The sequence below is a fragment of the Nymphalis io genome, chromosome 16 (genome assembly GCF_905147045.1).
Source record: "Nymphalis io chromosome 16, ilAglIoxx1.1, whole genome shotgun sequence".
In the NCBI taxonomy this organism is placed as follows: domain Eukaryota; kingdom Metazoa; phylum Arthropoda; class Insecta; order Lepidoptera; family Nymphalidae; genus Nymphalis; species Nymphalis io.
The window spans coordinates 11,489,561-11,507,549 of record NC_065903.1 but is presented as its reverse complement, the minus strand read 5'-3'; the positions used below and the strand labels follow the sequence as shown (position 1 = coordinate 11,507,549).

Sequence of the window (17,989 nt, the reverse complement as noted above, 5' to 3'; positions counted from 1 at the left end):
GTTACAAATCCTCTTTAAATTTAGTTGTAAACATGGCCGGAAATTCAATTCAAATTAAATATTCTTTATTGTATACCACATTGAAATACAATTAGCTATTGCTAAATAATCAATTATTGTTCAAACACAATGCCTGAACAATTTTATGTTCATTTTGTCAAACTTGTACTTTTACTATATTACTCAACTAAAGTTTCTATATAATATTAATACGTAAGCCTTATTTATAAATGATTTTAAACAAAAAATTTAAGCTGATTAATTTTATTGGCAGTTAAATTAGTATAATGAATGCCAGAATCATATAATTTTATTTTCATTTTGAATGCGTGTTGAGTTCTCCAGAGAATTTCGGTCATAATTTATTATTATTATTGTTTTTAATACTTATTGGACAACATATAAATAGTACAAGAGTAAAAGGAAACAAACAAAGGAATTTATGTAAATCTGTCGAATGGTTTTATTATATTTCAGATATATTTCTAGCTTAATTTATAATCAGTGATCGTTTTCAGAAATAGTACAGGCAGGCCTGTACTTTGAGATTCAAGGCCCTTAGATACTTTGACATTTGATGCTCCTCATTCTGAAGAGGTTAAATTAAAATCATATTATTTTTGGCTAGGTTTTACATTATACCCTTTGGCCGGCGACTAGGCTGATGACATCCGGGAGTAGTTTCTATCAACTATTATTGTAACGATGTACGCTTTGACGGGTGAGTACCAGTGTAAGCGGTACCAGCTGGAACCAAGTCAAAGTCAAAACTTGAAGTAGTTTTTAAAACACGACAGAACAGAGACCGAACAACATCGATATGACCAATTAAAATTACTATCAAATGAGAAATTTAACACGTGACTTGGTTATAAGATATTTAACGACAATTAATGGGATTTCTCTTAATATTAGGTACACCTTACATATGAAATTATCTGAAATATTTCCTCTTTGGTTAAGAATTCCAAATTAAAATTTATAAATTCATTTAGCTGGTACATTTGAGTTTTGAAAAGAGTCATTCATTTGTTTTTTCCCCATTATTTTTTCGTTGGCGTCGCTTATTACCGCACAATGGAAAATATGAAATATCGGTATATTTACGATTACGAGTTCTACCGTGACACCAGTGCTTCAGAAACAGCTCGAAGGATTAATGATGTGTACGGCGCTGGTGTTTGCAAAAGAAAGCACGGTACGTTTTTGGTTTCAACGTTTTCGTTCTGGAAATTTCGACCTTCTGAACTAACCCCGTGGAGGGCCGGAGTCCAAAATGGTAAATGAAAAATTAAAGGCTATTGTAGCAGCGGATCCATCACAAAGCACTTCAGAGATAGCTGCAGGCTTCGGGGTAAGTGATAAAACTGTATTCATCCACTTGAAGCAAATCGGGAAAGTAAAAAATCTTGAACGATGGGTACCTCATGAATTGAGTAAATCGAACTTGCAAACACGCGTCGACTGCTGTGTTACTTTGCTCAACCGACACAATAATGAAGGGATTTTAAATCGAATCATTACTTGTGATGAAAAGTGGATACTGTACGATAATCAGAAGCGCTCGTCGCAAGGGCTGAATCCTGGAGACCCAGCCAAATCCTACCCTTTCCAAACGAAAATTGACTCAGAAAAAGTTACTTGTAAGTGTTTGGTGGACTAGCGCCGGTGTCGTTCACTACAGTTTTATAAAATCTGGCCGAACGATTACGGCAGATATCTATTGTCAGCAACTGCAAATCATGAAGGAAGAACTAGCTGCTAAGCAACCGAGATTGATCAATCACTCTAGGCCACTGCTGCTTCACGACAACGCAAGAACACACACTGCACAACAAACAACCACTAAGTTAGATAGAGTTACAATTGGAATGTCTTCGACATCCATCGTACTCTCCGGACCTTGCTCCAACAGATTACCATTTTTTCCGGAATTTGGACAACTTCTTACAAGGAAAAAAATCCAACCCCGATGCGGCAGTCCAAACCACCTTCAAAGAGTTTGTTGTTTCTCGCCCCCATGGTTTTTTTATTAAAGGGATCAATGAACTACTTATGAGATGGCAAAAGTGCATAGATAACAACGGCGCATACTTTGATTAATTAAATATATTTTACAAAAAAAAAAATTGACTATATTCCTCCCGTACAAAACGCCAATTTCATATGTAAGGACCTAATATATTTACTACAGTAAAGAAAATTGCTAATTGGTATATCCGATTGTGTATGCTTTGCGTCATTATCACCCATAGATACATGCTATGAAATTTATAGACAATAGCTTAAGGTATTGGTTGTTGGAGGTTCTGGACTAATAGATCCGACTGTAATAAGACCTGATTATATATGGGTAATGGTTACTACATTCAGTCAGGGAGATTGAATGTGGTCAGCATCACCCATATACATTGGCACTGTAAGAAATATTAACCGTTTCTTACATCGTCACACTAGCTCATTCACCCTTTAAAACGGATCAGAATATTAATATTGCCGGCTGGCAGTTCGGCTTGTTTTCTTGATGGTTTGGCTTTCACAAAGCCCTATCATATTGTGAACATCAAAAATATTTATATATCTATAATGAAATATATTTTTTCACAAAAATAGAGGAGTGGATTTGTGCCTGATAGATGTGTATGAAATTTGAAAACGCAATTCGTTAAAAAAAAAACTATAAATTTTAGTTTCCCGATACTAGTTAATAATAATAATTCTTTATAATTATAACCCTTCGCTTATTGACTTTTAATGACCTTAATGGCTGGAAGATGTTAATCTTAAGCGGAGATTGCGTGAACGTATACGTACTAGAACTAATGAATTATGTGTTTAATCAGTGTTTATATTCATCTCGTGCTTCTGGGTAAATATGAAATTCTACTAAATGCTTATCGACCAACCCTCATGGGAGCAGCGTGGTGTGATAAGCTTCTCACCGTTTCCTCAAGAGAAAGCTTTTGCGTATCATAAATAATTTTACAAACTGTTATTTACTTACTAATAATAATAAATCAATCAATTATTTTTCGGACAAAATGTCAAACAAATTTTGGGTTTATTTTGACCAAACTTGTACTTAATATGCGAGCATATTTCTGTCACGTTATTCATTCGGATATTTCATATTATTATGATTATCTCATAATATGGCTATTAATAAATAGATACTTAAACAACAAAGTAAGGATTCGAACTTAATTTCTCACCCGGTTTTACGGTTCGCGTATACGTCTTAGACACAACTGACATGCAATTTTCTTCAAGCTTTTCATTGTAACCACCACGAGCGAAATTCAACATGAATTTCAGACTTTGCTTTTATATACTTTAAAAACTTCTGCACAAACATTAGCTACTTGTGTGCTTTAAAAAGTTGCGAGATAATTCACAATAAATTTCACTTAATTAACTTGTTTAATTAAATAGAATAGAACAGTTATTATGGAACGAAAATACACACTACTTAATTAATATTTCGTTGGTAACAGATTAAAACAATTGTGCAGTCGGACCCCCGTCAGGAACGAAGTTCTTTGCAGATATATTCTTAACTTAAAACGTTTTTTAAAATGTAGACTTTTATTAATTATGTATCTGTATTTTTGTCACACCAAAACGCGCAGTCCTTTATTTAACTCTCTCTAATTTGTTTATTTAATGTTATTCTTTTTTTAAATGCAAAAATGTTAAGAAACGTTTTAAATTTATAAAATTCATTTAACATTTTTGAAGAAAATAGTAATAATAATATAAAATAGCGAATTATAAATAAAAAACATCAACTCACTAAGTTTATTTTTTCACAACTACACAGATCGTTTTCAGGTGTTGCGGTGCTAACAGAATTCAAACGGAATTAAGTTTAACTTGTTGCAGGAAATAATTAAATTTGATTCAGAATAATTATATAAATTGTTACGGATTTTATTTTGAATATTGACACAGTAAATTAAATATTTTAACAATAAATTAAACATTCAAAATGTACTTGAAGGTTAAAAACTATAATTTAAAAATTAATATCTTGATAAATAATGGTCTTAGTCTCTTGGAAGTTTAGGTTCACTTTACTTGTTTATTTTATATAAATGACATTTGTTAGATACACGAAAAAAAAATTGTTTCATTTCACAATTATTATTACAAAAAATAGATTACATCTTTGCAAAGTACTAAAGGGCAAAACAAACAAAGAAATCGATCATTGTTATTGTTTAGAGCGCCATCTATGATATACGATTTGTAGTTATTAAGAAAGATGCCATTACAACGTGGTACTCATTATTTATTTATTCATAGGATCAACTTGGCATACAGTAATAATAACAAATTAAAAGCTTCTAAACTAATAGGTCTAAGGGTAAAAGTTACCATACTTATAGATAACCACGACATGCAAAAATGACACTAAGCAACTTAAATAATAATGGAAGAAAAGATAAATAAAGACTTTTATCCATGACTTCCTTTTCTCTTGTTATGAATAACATTTTAAAGCTTGAATTTAATCTTTTATCATTTTTTAACTAAATTCACTTTTGTTCACACATCAACCGTAAAAAAAGGACAGCAATAAAGAGAAAGAAAGAGGTCGTTTAGAGTAGGCATAACGATTCGTTATGCGACATTTTCTGCTATTTCACTCTACTGTAAGCCGCGTAAAAGAACTTCGTTCCAATAATGATGCATATGATTTGTTATGCTCATAAAAAAAGTGAAGAGCGGAATCGAGTATAATTTAAATCTTCAAGAAAAATGAAATTAAAAATGCAAGAAATTAGTTAATTAAAACGATTTGCATAACAAACACTGTGAATATTAAATGCTATATTTGATATGTAAATTTACGTGAGCTCCGCTCTGAGACGCGTTGGTGTAAACTAGGTGCTTACGTCATATAAATTTAAATACTGTTACGTTTTTTAAATCTAACAGTAACAGCCTGTTAATGTCCCACTGCTGGGCTAAGGTCTCCTCTCCCTTTTGAGGAGGTTTTGGAGCTTATTCCACCACGCTGATCCAATGCGTAGTAGAATACACATGTGGCATAATTTCAATGAAATTAGACAAATGCAGGACGAAATGAATTATAATCACAAATCTAAACTTAAATATAAACTTGCTATTTTTATAAATACGTAATAAAAGGTCAAAATCCTTTTATTATTTATGTGAACCATATATTAGCACGCCTTGGAGGTAAAATCGACTCGTATACCGAGTTGACGAACGGCGTAACGCTCTCTTATGCCGTGAAGTCCCTTCTAGTATTTTATGCGTGTGTATTGTGTAGCACACAAGCTAATAAATAATTCATTACTTCTCTATGTGTGTGTACTGCACACAGAAAAAAACAGGCTTTCATAGGGATTTCTTATAGAAGTGAAAACTTGAAACTGTTAAATATATTTGTCCAGTTTCAAAATCTAATTGAACTCCCAAGTAATAATTCTATCCCTTTTTATTACATAGATGTTTATTCATCAAAATACACAGTGAGTCGCAAACTCGGTACGAAATATTAATACAGCTTAATTTAAATAAATAATCGTTAAAATAAACTTATAATATTTGTATATACTGTTAGTATTTACATAAATTTCAATCATTATTATCCTCATTAATTTCCACAATACTTAAATTATTTGTACATTCCACGATTTCATTATATTTATATTATTAGCCTGTCGGTGACGCGAAGCCACGAGTCTATCCCCTACGATAAACCAGCTCAAAGCGCCTAAAGAAGTTTTCACTACAAAATTATCAACGAAAAGCTTTATTTGGTTTAATACATATTCATTTATTGTTTTAGTTTTTATTATAAATTCGCTCAATGATAATTAATTTCTATGTTTTACATCTGGCGTGATCGTGGGTTCAAAACCGGGCAAGCACCATTGACTTTTCATGCGCTTAATTTGTGATTATAATTCATCTCGTGCTATACGGTGAAGGAAAACATCTGATCATCAGGTCTGAGGTGTTTATTTTTGAACCGGTGGTTATGATAAGCAATAAGTATAACTCTATTAATATTGAATAAAGATTATTCACTTTTGACTTTGGAGGCATAGTTATAATCTACAACCTAACAATTTCTGATATTTCCATACAAATAAGATTAATACCTAGTCTTAGCCTGAATTTCGAAAATAAAAACAAACAACTGCTCCTTACTTCTTAATTACATAATCACGATAAAGACAATAAGCGCAACGGTATAGCTAACTTTGTACATTTACAAACATTATTAAAGACCTTTTATGTTTAGAATTAAAGGCTAAAACATAAACACTGGCATAATGTTTATTGAAGCTACTCTGTATAAATCCTCAGTCGCCGCTTAGTCTAGACTAGGCATTTATGTAATAAAATATGATCAATTTACCTAATTGCATGTCTTCAAGTCGAACAATTCCTTAAGTATACCTCCAAGTTCTAAAAACAAAATATGGCCGTTAAGGACGCTCGCAATTAATCATTGAAATTAATAGTTATTCTATTAATTTATAGAAAAAACAGTTTCTTTAATAAATTACTATATTTTTCTTATTTTAATAATACATAATATGTAACAATGGAGTATATAGTATAGGCACTGAAACTACAGTTCTACACAGAAGACAATAGAAGGCGGTGGAGAGGCGACATGACGTCATAAGATGCATGCCGTTTGCTGTCACGGCGTACGAGTCGGTCTTATCCGCAAAACGAGCCAATAGATGTTTCACATACAAAAGAATTATTATTTACTAGGCTATATCTGAGTAAGACGAGTACGAGTCTACGCTTATCTTATATTATTATATTATATAGCAACACTTATTATTGTTGTTTTCCGGTTTGAAGGCCATTGTAACTACAGTGACAAAGGACATAACATCTTAGTTCCCAAGGTTGGTGGCGCAATGCGATGTAAGAAGTAGTGTAATTTTTACAATGCCAATCTATCTATCTATCAATGACTATAGGCGGTGGTGGCCACTTACCTTCAAATTGCTTGCAGGCTATAATATTATTATTAAGATGCAGTTTTCTACAAGTTCAGATTTTTATTATATGCAAGTATATATATTATAATGAGTACGTTATTTTGATAGTCATTTGAAATTAAAACATAGAAATTGTCATGTTAATTATGGAAGGTATCGTAATACTCACGTGCGTAAGAAAAAGGTAGGCCGTCTGACCACCGGAACTCGCCCTCGTGGACGGCATCCGTAGCGCCGATCCAGTAAACATCGTCAACTCCGGCGCCAGGTCTGTGACAGAAATTGTTTTCGTAATATAAGATATTTTTACGCTACCTTAACGTCATATTGTTTTAATAATTTAGTGTCTCCATTTTATAAATTTTAATTTTAAAAATATGTATTTATTATTATTTTTCTCAAAAAAATGTTATTTATTAAATATAGGCTGCTTTCCGATGGTAGAGTTAAAATAGTGATTTACTTGAAAACATACTTTTGATTTTGAATAACATTAATTCGTTTTACTTAAGGTTTTGATAATATTGAATAACAAAATCATTTTTAAGCATTAAGAATAGAGGCGATTTTTATTAATTAATATGAAAAAGTGGTTATTTTTGCAATATATAAGAAATAACATATATTTAAAAAAAATTATAACGTAGCATTATTTTTAGTAACTTACGCATGGATAAGGAGTTGGTCCATTATTTGTTGCTGACGCTCATTCAAAATACTAGCAAGATGGCCGCCAATTTTTACACACTCATTCTCAGCTTGTTTCCATGCTTTCTTAGTGTCTCTTACAGCCATTACACAGAAATCCCCAGAAACCACCCAACCGTATTCACAATGTCCAATAATCTCTTCCACTGGCTTGTCCATCCACCATACTTTCAACCACATTGCAGAAGAATTTTTCTTAGCCAATATGCTTATATTAAGTCTGACGAAATTTCTTTCAGAAATAATTTGTACACTCCGCAAAGGATCACCTGGCTGCGAGCAATGCTTCCATCTCGAATCCCCATCTATTAAGTTCAGCTCTATTCCTTTACAAAAGGTATGTACATCCTCATGAATGATATTGGAATTTTCAGAATCCCTTCTGTTTATCGGTCCAGTGCCCATTTGCAAGCGCAAGGCGACACGGTTACCGTACGGAAGGTGAATTTTATAGGAGCAGAATAATTTCGTCGTTGGGCCGACTTCGAACGAGCCGTTTCTTCCCGTCAGAAGAACATCGTGGCAATGATCTACTAGACGGTAAATCGCGGCGAACGTGGGTCGACCGTGGAGCTCTATTTCTGGATTACTTATTGAAGACTGGTATAGATGCTTTCTATTTGGAACCGGTATTTGTTCCAGCTTACCACAAATAATTGGCGATGTTGGCGCAAACTTCACGAATCCACTGGAGCATGGAACGTTTAATTTGTGTAAGTCAATGAGAAGTGCGTTTTTCGGTGAAGGCGGAGTGAAGAGCAAACGGCACCCGTGGGTTTTCGGAAGATGCCCGGAGTGGACGCGTCCAGATCTCATTGCTCGTATGTGTATTGCACAATCTGTAACAAATTTACGTCATTAAAATTTCATAAAATTATCATTTATATTATTTATATACCAAGCTGTAAAAACTATTTATCAGTAGTAATCGACTCTTATAACTCAAGCTGCTTTAGCTTAGACCGTTAGTTAGTGGTTTCGCCCGATACACCTTTGTCAAGCGCTTCACAAAGCACAAAGCACTTTCCGTCTTTATCCACGGCCACAACCTTAATGACATTCCCAGAATGCCGGCCTGGAAATTCGACGACGCTAATTTGTATTCCGTCAGTCTATCGATATTTCTTTTGTATGCCTTTGAACTATATTAACGAGCCGGATACATTTCAACGTAATGAACGATTTATGTATAAGCCCTGTTGAAGGGGAGTTTGTAAGCTAAAATTATGCTTATGTATCCTATACAACACCAAATTAATTCCATTCAAATTTGTTTTTGAAGAAATATTCAGAAATTGTAGTCTCGTTATAATGGGAGTTGGATACATAGAGTACAGATAAGGTTTCGATAATATATAGTTAGCAGTACAGTACCGAACAAATGAACGAGAAAAAGTTATTAGTAAGAGATTACATTAAAGTAAATTTAAATATTTCTACTTAGGATTTGCAATATTGAATTTTAAATCATTAATTAATTTATTATCCGCAAAGAACAACTACAAATATCAATAAATATAATATAATGATATATATAGAATCTTCATATTTTATTCATTTCGTAGAATGACTACTATATATTATAAAATAGCATATTTATATTAAACTTTCAAATATGCATATAAGAAAAAGTAGTCGTACCTTAAGCAATTTCATTCGTAGGGAACTTTTTGTAACGGGAATCCCAAAAGGGCTTTCGTTTCTTTATGGTTCTTTAAAACTGTTCCCGAAGGTACAGTAAGCTCTTAAAATAGCATTGTTAGGATCACGTGTAAGGCGAAATATGTTTATAATTTTTTTATTTTTATGTTTTTTTTTATTTTGCTTATCTGAGTTTAGTTATAGTTACATTTACATATATTTCAACTAAGTACAAAAAATAATTTTATTTAAGAACAAAAGCCAAAAATAGCTTGGTCATCTCCCATTACTGGACTAGGGCCCCCCTTTTGAGGAAAATGACACTAATTTAACGCAGTTAGATACTTGTGTGGCAGATTCAGAAATGAGTTCGCGTATTTTGAGGGTTGAGTTTGGGACACGCGGGCTTAAGCTGAAATTTTGCTGACTCGGGGTACGGGCGAGATTACCTTCGCCCTCTGAGGAGAGCTCCGATGAGCCAGCAGACAAGCACAGCACGAGAGAGGCTACGGATGCGTTATATCAACACAATCCCGCAGTCTCTTCGATCCGTGCCGAGGACGGACCTCGCAGTGATTTTAGTGGGTAAGAATCCTACATAAAAAGCCGGATACTTTTCTGAAGGTTTCCACTGCGTCAAAAAAAAAAAAACGCTCGCGAAACGTCTTATTATTTATCATCAACATCTGTCATAAGTATTGTCTCTGATGTTATCATTTACTGTCGAGGTCGAGATGAATTATAAACACAAAACAAATGTTGTTATAATTATTAACAGATTTAAACTTGACGAACAATTTCAATCTAGAGATTTCATAACTTTACAGTCTTCATATGTGTATTTAAAACAATTTACCTATAATAATATTTACATGCTTTACATCGAGGAATTAAATAAATATAATACATGGACTATATGTACAGTGTACATACTGTGTGCGTGTTAAAGACCAACTTTGCTATGTATAATATTGGGTTATCAACGCTTTAAGCTCGGGTATTGAATCTTGTCCCAAGTTAATCCTTCACGGACAACATCTGGGTTAGTTTATGGTATTAGATGTAGTTGCTTATGGCTTGGTCTTTGTTTCTATATATTGAAAATGGATAGTTATTATTGTGTACAAAACTATACAAACTAAAATTATAAATGCTAAAGTAGCTCTGTCAGTATTTTTGTTATCTTATTATGACTAAGCCACTAAGCCGACTAAGGCACTGAACCGAGCCGAGATGGCGCAGTGGTAAGAACGCGTGAATCTTAACCGATGATCGTGGGTTCAAACCTGGGCAAGCACTACTGAATTTTCATGTGCTTAATTTGTGATTATAATTCATCTCGTGCTATACGGTGAAGGAAACCATCGTGAGGAAACCTGCATGTGTCTAATTTCACTGAAATTCGGCCACATGTATTCCAACAACCCGCATTGGAGCAGCATGGTGGAATAAACTTTATACCTTCTCCTGAAAAAGGGAGAGGAGGCCTTAGTCCAGCAGTGATATATTCACAGGCTGTTGCTGTTTACTGTTACACTAAACCGATTGTGATAAAATTTGTTATTGAGGTAGCCTGGGATTCTTAAGGGTAGTTATGGGGTTTGAAAGAGATTCTCATAGCACAGAAATTACTCATTGCAAACAAAGTTGACATATATAATATAAGTATATTTTTAATATTATTTATTTGGATATAACTCGCCGTTTCACAATTCGGCCATGAGAAAGGGTATACGAAGGCAGGCTAACCGTCCGCCGGGTTCTGCTATTATCTAAGTGTATATGAAACTCATTATTTAAAAAATAAATAAATGTTCCAATATTAACTCGGTTTCAGTGAAATAATTACGAAGTATGAAAAGAAAGATGATCTACTGAAGATTTCAAATTATTACTCTCTAGGGCGCTAGGTTAAGCCGTCTATAAAAGCTAGATAATTTTATAATTGCTTCATAAAAGGTAATTTGGTTTATGAGAAAGTTCCATTAGCTGAACATAAATTATTTTATTAATTTTGGGCTACAGTACTCATATAAGTTTCAGTAGTAGTTCAGTTATTTTAGTAGAAGTAATTTCACAACTGTTCGCTCAGTGGTCGAAATTCGAGCATAATTATTATTGACAATGTGAGCAAAATATTTTAAGCATTTTTTTCTACTTATTTTTTCATAACATTAATGCTTGACAAAATACGATATTATAATTATTATAGTCAATGAAGTAAATTACTTTCTGACATTTCGATATTGTGTTCTGCGGAGTATCCGTTCGTCCGTGAAGTCCGTTATTATAAAATAATAACAGCCTGTTAATGTCCCACTGCTGGGCTAAGGCCTCTCCCTTTTGAGGAGAAGGTTTGGAGCTTATTCCACCACGCTGCTTTTTGGGTTGGTAGTATACACATGTGGCAGAGTTTCAATGAAATCAGACACATGCAGGTTTTCTTACGATGTTTTCCTTCACCGTCAAGCACGAGATGAATTATAAACACAAATTAAGCACATGAAAATTCAGTGGTCGCCCGGGTTTGAACCCACGATTATCGGTTATGATTCGCGCGTTCTAACCACTGGACCATCTCGGCTTATTAAATAGCTTTACAGATATTGCAGATTAATTTTTCAAAGTCGTTAGATGGGAAGAATGAATATGGCTTGGTGAAAATATGAGGCAACAAGAAGATTAATTGAGACAAATTTAGTTCCAACATTAATACTCACGCTAACACATAGAGACAAAGTACATACTATTAGTGTGAGAAGTATATATATATATATATATATATATATATATGTAAGTAAGTAATCATATGTAATCAGAAATAAAACTGTAATGAATATTGAATATCCAATTTTGAGTATAACTTTGATATGAAAAATTTATAATCGTATACATTGTCGATGTATTTTTTTAAAATTCATTGAGTCTCCAAAAGTCATTTGGTCTTTCGTCAAATAATTCTCAGCGGTAGAGTAAAGAGACAGCTGTGTTAACCTGACTTTCTTAAAGTCTCATAAGCCGTCTTGTTGCCAGCATAGGCAATTGTATGAAAATTTTATCCCTTGCACTATGGCACTTAGTAAAACAAATTAATCAGATCTATAAAATGTGGGGCTTAAACGAGAAAAAAAGACTTAATGCAAGTAACTACCGAGCTTGTTAGTGATTTTAATTTTTCCAAATTTTAGTTGTTTATTTTTTATATCTACACTGAGCGTCGTTATAGAATTTTCTACATCAGTAATTAGGTCAATAACGCTGCTCATAGAAGGTAACTCTATAATTCTAGTTGAATAAATAATGAAGTAGTCGTATTAAAAATGAACCACTGAGGGTTATGAATTATTTCATCATAAAAGTTCTGTGACAAGGAAAGAGTCGAAATAGTCTAGCGAGTAGAAAACTTGAATCTTTACCGAAGATTGCAGGTTCAAATCCAGGCAGCCTCAAGGTTTTCATGTGTTTAATTTATGCCTGTTATTAATTAAGTGCTTGGAGGTTTTGGATAGTTATATTCTTCTATAAGAAAAACCGTTTATATTGTGTGTATATTCATTTATCAACTTCAACTTAATGCCTCGCTGATATTTCTTTTTATAAAATTAGAGTATAATAGCCACATGTAATCATATATGAGGAACCATATCTATATTCAAAGTTCAGATTAATTTATTCAAGGACATAATTTTTTTTACATTTAATAGGCCAGCGTTTGATCGTTGACTTGCCTGATGTTAAGCATCGACACGGTCTAGGATGTAGAACGCTTGCCTTGAAGAAACCTGTTTACCGTGGATTTGAGGTCACCAAGTTGAAATACCTTCCATGATGGTCTAGCAATAGCTAAGTTGTTTTAGTTTTAGCTAGGTCTTGCGCGTAAAACCTGATAACCTAATGGCTGTACAGTGATGGTATTCTCGACGAGTACTTTCTATAGTAATGGCCATCGAGATAGGATCTTGCATGAATGCGGCGTACATTTAACATACGTGTAAGTTTTTTTTAAATTCTCTCTTTCTTTTGCATTTATTTAAGAGTACTTATTTATGCATGGGCTTAGCTGACCGAAAAATCTAATCCGGAATTAAAAAAATATTGGAAATTTCATTATCTTTTTCTTTACAAATATATACTATTTTTTATAAAACCTACAACTTATCATGAATGTATATATACTTACATTTAATAATTATATACAAATTTGGGTATTTTGTATGAAAATCAACGAACACTAACCAGAAGCTTTATTATCATCTGTATAAATTACACTGTCAGTTTTCAAAATCGAACACTGCCATATAAATAATCGGTGTTTGGTGGTCGAATAATTTATCAGGTACTCAGGGAGACGCATCTGACACAAAGTTACTACCAAGTAACGTTATTAATAGTTCATGAATTAGTTTTTCGTTTCTGAAAATTATATATAATAAATATACAAATATATGTATAATTTAAACAAACAATCATCATCATCAACAGCCAATCGTTGTCCACTGCTGAACATAGGCCTCTCCTAAGGTGCGCCAAAGCTCCCTGTCCTCCGCCTTCCGCATCCAGTTGGTGCCCGCCACCTTCTTAAGGTCGTCGGTCCACCTGGCTGGAGGGCGCCCTACGCTGCGCTTGCCGATTCACGCTCTCCACTCTAGGACTCGTCTGCTCCAACGGCCATCGGTCCTACGACATACGTGACCAGCCCACTGCCACTTCAGCCTGCTAATTTTGCAAGCTATGTCGGTGACTCCGGTTCTTTTCCGGATAATCTCATTTCTGATCTTATCTTTCAAAGATACTCCGAGCATAGCTCGCTCCATTGCACGCTGAGCGACTTTGAATTTGTGGACTAGTCCTGCAGTTAGTGTCCACGTTTCGGCACCGTATGTCATGGCAGGTAAGACGCATTGGTTGAATACTTTCGTCTTCAAACATTGCGGTATAGACGACTTGAGGACTTGACGAAGGTTGCCAAATGCTGCCCATCCCAAGCGAATTCTTCGATCGGCTTCCTTCTCGAAGTTGTTCCTACCGACTTGTATTATCTGTCCTAGGTAGGTATATTCACTAACAACTTCGAGAGGTTTCCCCTCGACGTATATCAGTCCCGGCACGACATGCCTATTGAACATGACCTTGGTCTTGTCCAAGTTTATACCGAGACCGACACACCGGGAAGACTCGCCTAGGCTACGCAGCATTTCGGTGAGTTGTTCCAGCGACTCTGCTATGATGACGATATCGTCGGCAAATCGAAGGTGTGAGATGTACTCGCCGTTGACATTGACTCCATACCTAGTCTAATCCAGCGTCTTGAAAACGTCTTCCAACGCGTTGGTGAACAGTTTCGGGGATATTACATCCCCCTGTCTCACCCCTCTGCGCAGTTGGATCGCCTTCGTCTTACAGTCCTGGATGTGGACAGTCATTGTAGCGGCGTTGTACAGACATCTCAGTACCTCGATATATCTCCAATCGATATGACATCTCTGCAATGAGTCGAGCACTGCCCAGGTTTCGATGGAGTCGAAGGCTTTCTCGTAGTCCACAAATGCCATACACAGCGGCTGATTGTAGTCTTCGGTCTTCTGCACAATCTGCCGAACAGTATGGATGTGGTCCACGGTGCTGTAGCCTGATCGAAAGCCGGCTTGCTCTGGGGGCTGGAACTCGTCAAGTCGTCTGGCGAGACGGTTCGTGACGACTCTTGAGAACAGCTTATACATGTGACTCATATTATATTACCTCATGAGATTATAATTTTGTTTAATTAACGTATTTACGGTTAAAGACATTTATATTCTCAAAAGATTTACATTCAAATCACTTACAGAGAAAATTAAAGAACAATAAGAATAAAAAATTGTTTAAATCGAATAGGCGTACACAGTAAAACAATGAATGTTATAATAACCTAATAATATATATATCGGTACAGTGCAAGCAAGTACGAGTAGTTTGTGACGTGCAGTAGGGTAGTCTAGTAAAATGAAAACATAAAAAATATTTCACGGTACATTTGATACATATGTAAATTTATAATGCTCTTTAATATATAAATATATTTTATTTGGGATCAACAAAAACAATTGAGTTCCTTGTTGATAGTAGGTTTACATTACATTAAATTACATTTAATTAGTATCACCATTCAAAAATACTTCTAAGAAAACTTGGATAAAGTATGTTTTCATTTGATCTTTGTTTTTTTTTTTTTATTCTAGTTCTGTAACCGGTGAGCCTCTTCAGCCATCTTGTTTCTTAATCGCATAAATAATTGAATTGTTTATCTAAAGTGATGTAGCTTTGAATACTATTTATAGGTTATGGCATCGACGACAGATAGATTCAATTACTGGACAAACTACAAAACCGAGGCTTTGGCATCGGTTCCGAGAGTCAAGTGTCTCTTCAACCAAATAATTTGCAAATTGGTAAATTTAAGACTTGCAGCATCTATTCAGTTATATATAGATGTTAAATTCGATAACTAGCTAATAGCTACCAGTTTGATCGTTTTTGAATTTGGAATAACGATTCGTACCTCTAAGTTTTTATACATATGTATATGTGTTCGAGACTTAAAAAATATTTCTATTAAAACGATTTTTGATATACGCTTCGTAGAAATCTATTTATCGTCATTGCATACTATGCATTATTTAAAGCCTTTTATGACTGTATTTAAGAAATACATGCGTTCATTCCTTTCTATATAAGATAAAATATTATATTTCATGTCATTTCGTAGTATATAAATTACCTATGTTATATATATACTATATGTCAATGGACACATTTTGATTTACACATCGAAGTTGCCTTTAAAAACCTTAAAGAATCAAGTGCGACATGAGTTATTTATTTAACGCATTATTAATAGAAATAAGACGTTATAGATAGAAGAATATCAAAGGATAACTATTATACATAATACATGTTTTTCGCTCATAGATATTTCTTCAGGCATATATATGCCTGAAGAAATATCTATGTGTATAATTCTCAACTATACATTTATATAATATATTACAAGTAAATAATATACATACAAGTATAAAAATATTCCAATATTACGAAGCCAGAAAACGAAACATACAAGTTTTGTAGCCGTTTGAGTTTATTAAGAAGAACCGCAATAACATAGGGATAGCAGAAACTATTTTAATCCAAAAAGAAATAACCATTTCTTACATCACCGATGCGCCAACGACCAAGGGAACTAAGATGTTAAGTCCCTTGTGCCTGTAGTTACACTAGTTCATTCACCTTTCAAACCGGAATACAACAAAGAGTATTGTTTTTAGCGGTAGAATATCAGATGAATGATGCCTACCCAGGCAGGCTTACACAAAGCCCGTCACCAAGTTAAAGTTCATCATTTTACATGTTTAAGCTTTATAATATTTTAGAAAATATAAACTTTATTATGAAACGTGTAATAATCTGTGTCAATTTTCTCGTGCTGCTGAAATAGCGAGCAAAATTTGAATATCATATTAAACTTCAACAAGAAACAACATTTTGGTATTACAACGCCAAGTTCTCACTTATTTTATTTTCGGTGTCATTTTCCATTTTCTAACAGTGACACTTTAAAATGAAAATGTTAAAATAATACAAAAGTATTTATAAAGTTCAGAAATTTTCGTTTAAAATAAATCGTTGGCCAGTTTAAATTATAGAAGGTGAAGTTAGAAATTTTTTATAAAAGTATAACTTGAACAATATTTTAAAAATGGTTGAGGTTGCCTAGTAAAAATATGTGGATCTTAGCTGGATATTGTTTATTCTATGTCGGACAAGCATCACTGATATTTATGTGCTCAATCTTCATCATCATGCTCAATTTGTGTTTGACTATTTATTTCGTATTTGGCTGTAACGGATGTCATCGCGATGTAATATTAAAATATTAACAATTGCTTCTCAATACATATTATGTAAGGTTATGCATGAACGGAAAAATATTAATGATTTTGTGAGTAAAAATGATACTCATTATACAGTTATATTGGTACAAAAACATACATAAACAAATTACTCCTGCATAGTGTCTATAACTCTTTTATGAGACAACGTATACGGTCCTACAACATGATTTCAGAAAGCGTTTAAAATGCCTTTTATGCTAAATTAAAAAAAAATGTAAAGTAAAGCAAATGCAATAGATTATTGTACAACTAGTGAGCTTATAGATAATAATAGCACGCCTTGAGAATAAAATGATTGTCTCCTGGCAATTTTTTTTTATACTTGAAATTTATTGAATTTATTTTGCCCGTCCTTCTCAGGTCAGAGTATTTCTTTTTCGAACCGGTGGTAGTTCCTAATTTGAAAATCAATAAGTAAGTACAATGCTTCATTGTTAAATTTTTATTGTGATTTTATTTTATTATGTACAGTTTACTTTAAGCAAGTTTATACTGATGATATTACATCAATAAAGGAGAGTACAGGTACATTAACCGTTTTTTCATACTATAAATCATAATATGTTGAAAGAGGTAAAGGTACTATTTTGCCCGTGTGGACGCAGCTTATATAGAGTATCTATCAACGTGAGATCTTATGTATTATGAAAACAAATAAAACAATGATCCCTCTTAAAATAAATATAATACTAAGAAATGCTATTTCATTTC

At 33.6% G+C, this 17,989-nt stretch overlaps 1 protein-coding gene across 1 annotated transcript in view; it reads right to left on the bottom strand.

Moving 5' to 3' along the window:
* Positions 1-17,989, bottom strand: part of LOC126774534 (uncharacterized) — a 203,717-nt gene that overhangs the window by 83,396 nt on the left and 102,332 nt on the right. Inside the window, exons 5-6 of the mRNA XM_050496097.1 lie at positions 7,669-8,548; positions 7,171-7,271 (exon numbers count right to left, since the gene is read on the bottom strand). Of these exons, the coding sequence (XP_050352054.1) occupies positions 7,171-7,271; positions 7,669-8,548 (981 nt within the window). The remainder of the gene's footprint in view (positions 1-7,170; positions 7,272-7,668; positions 8,549-17,989) is intronic.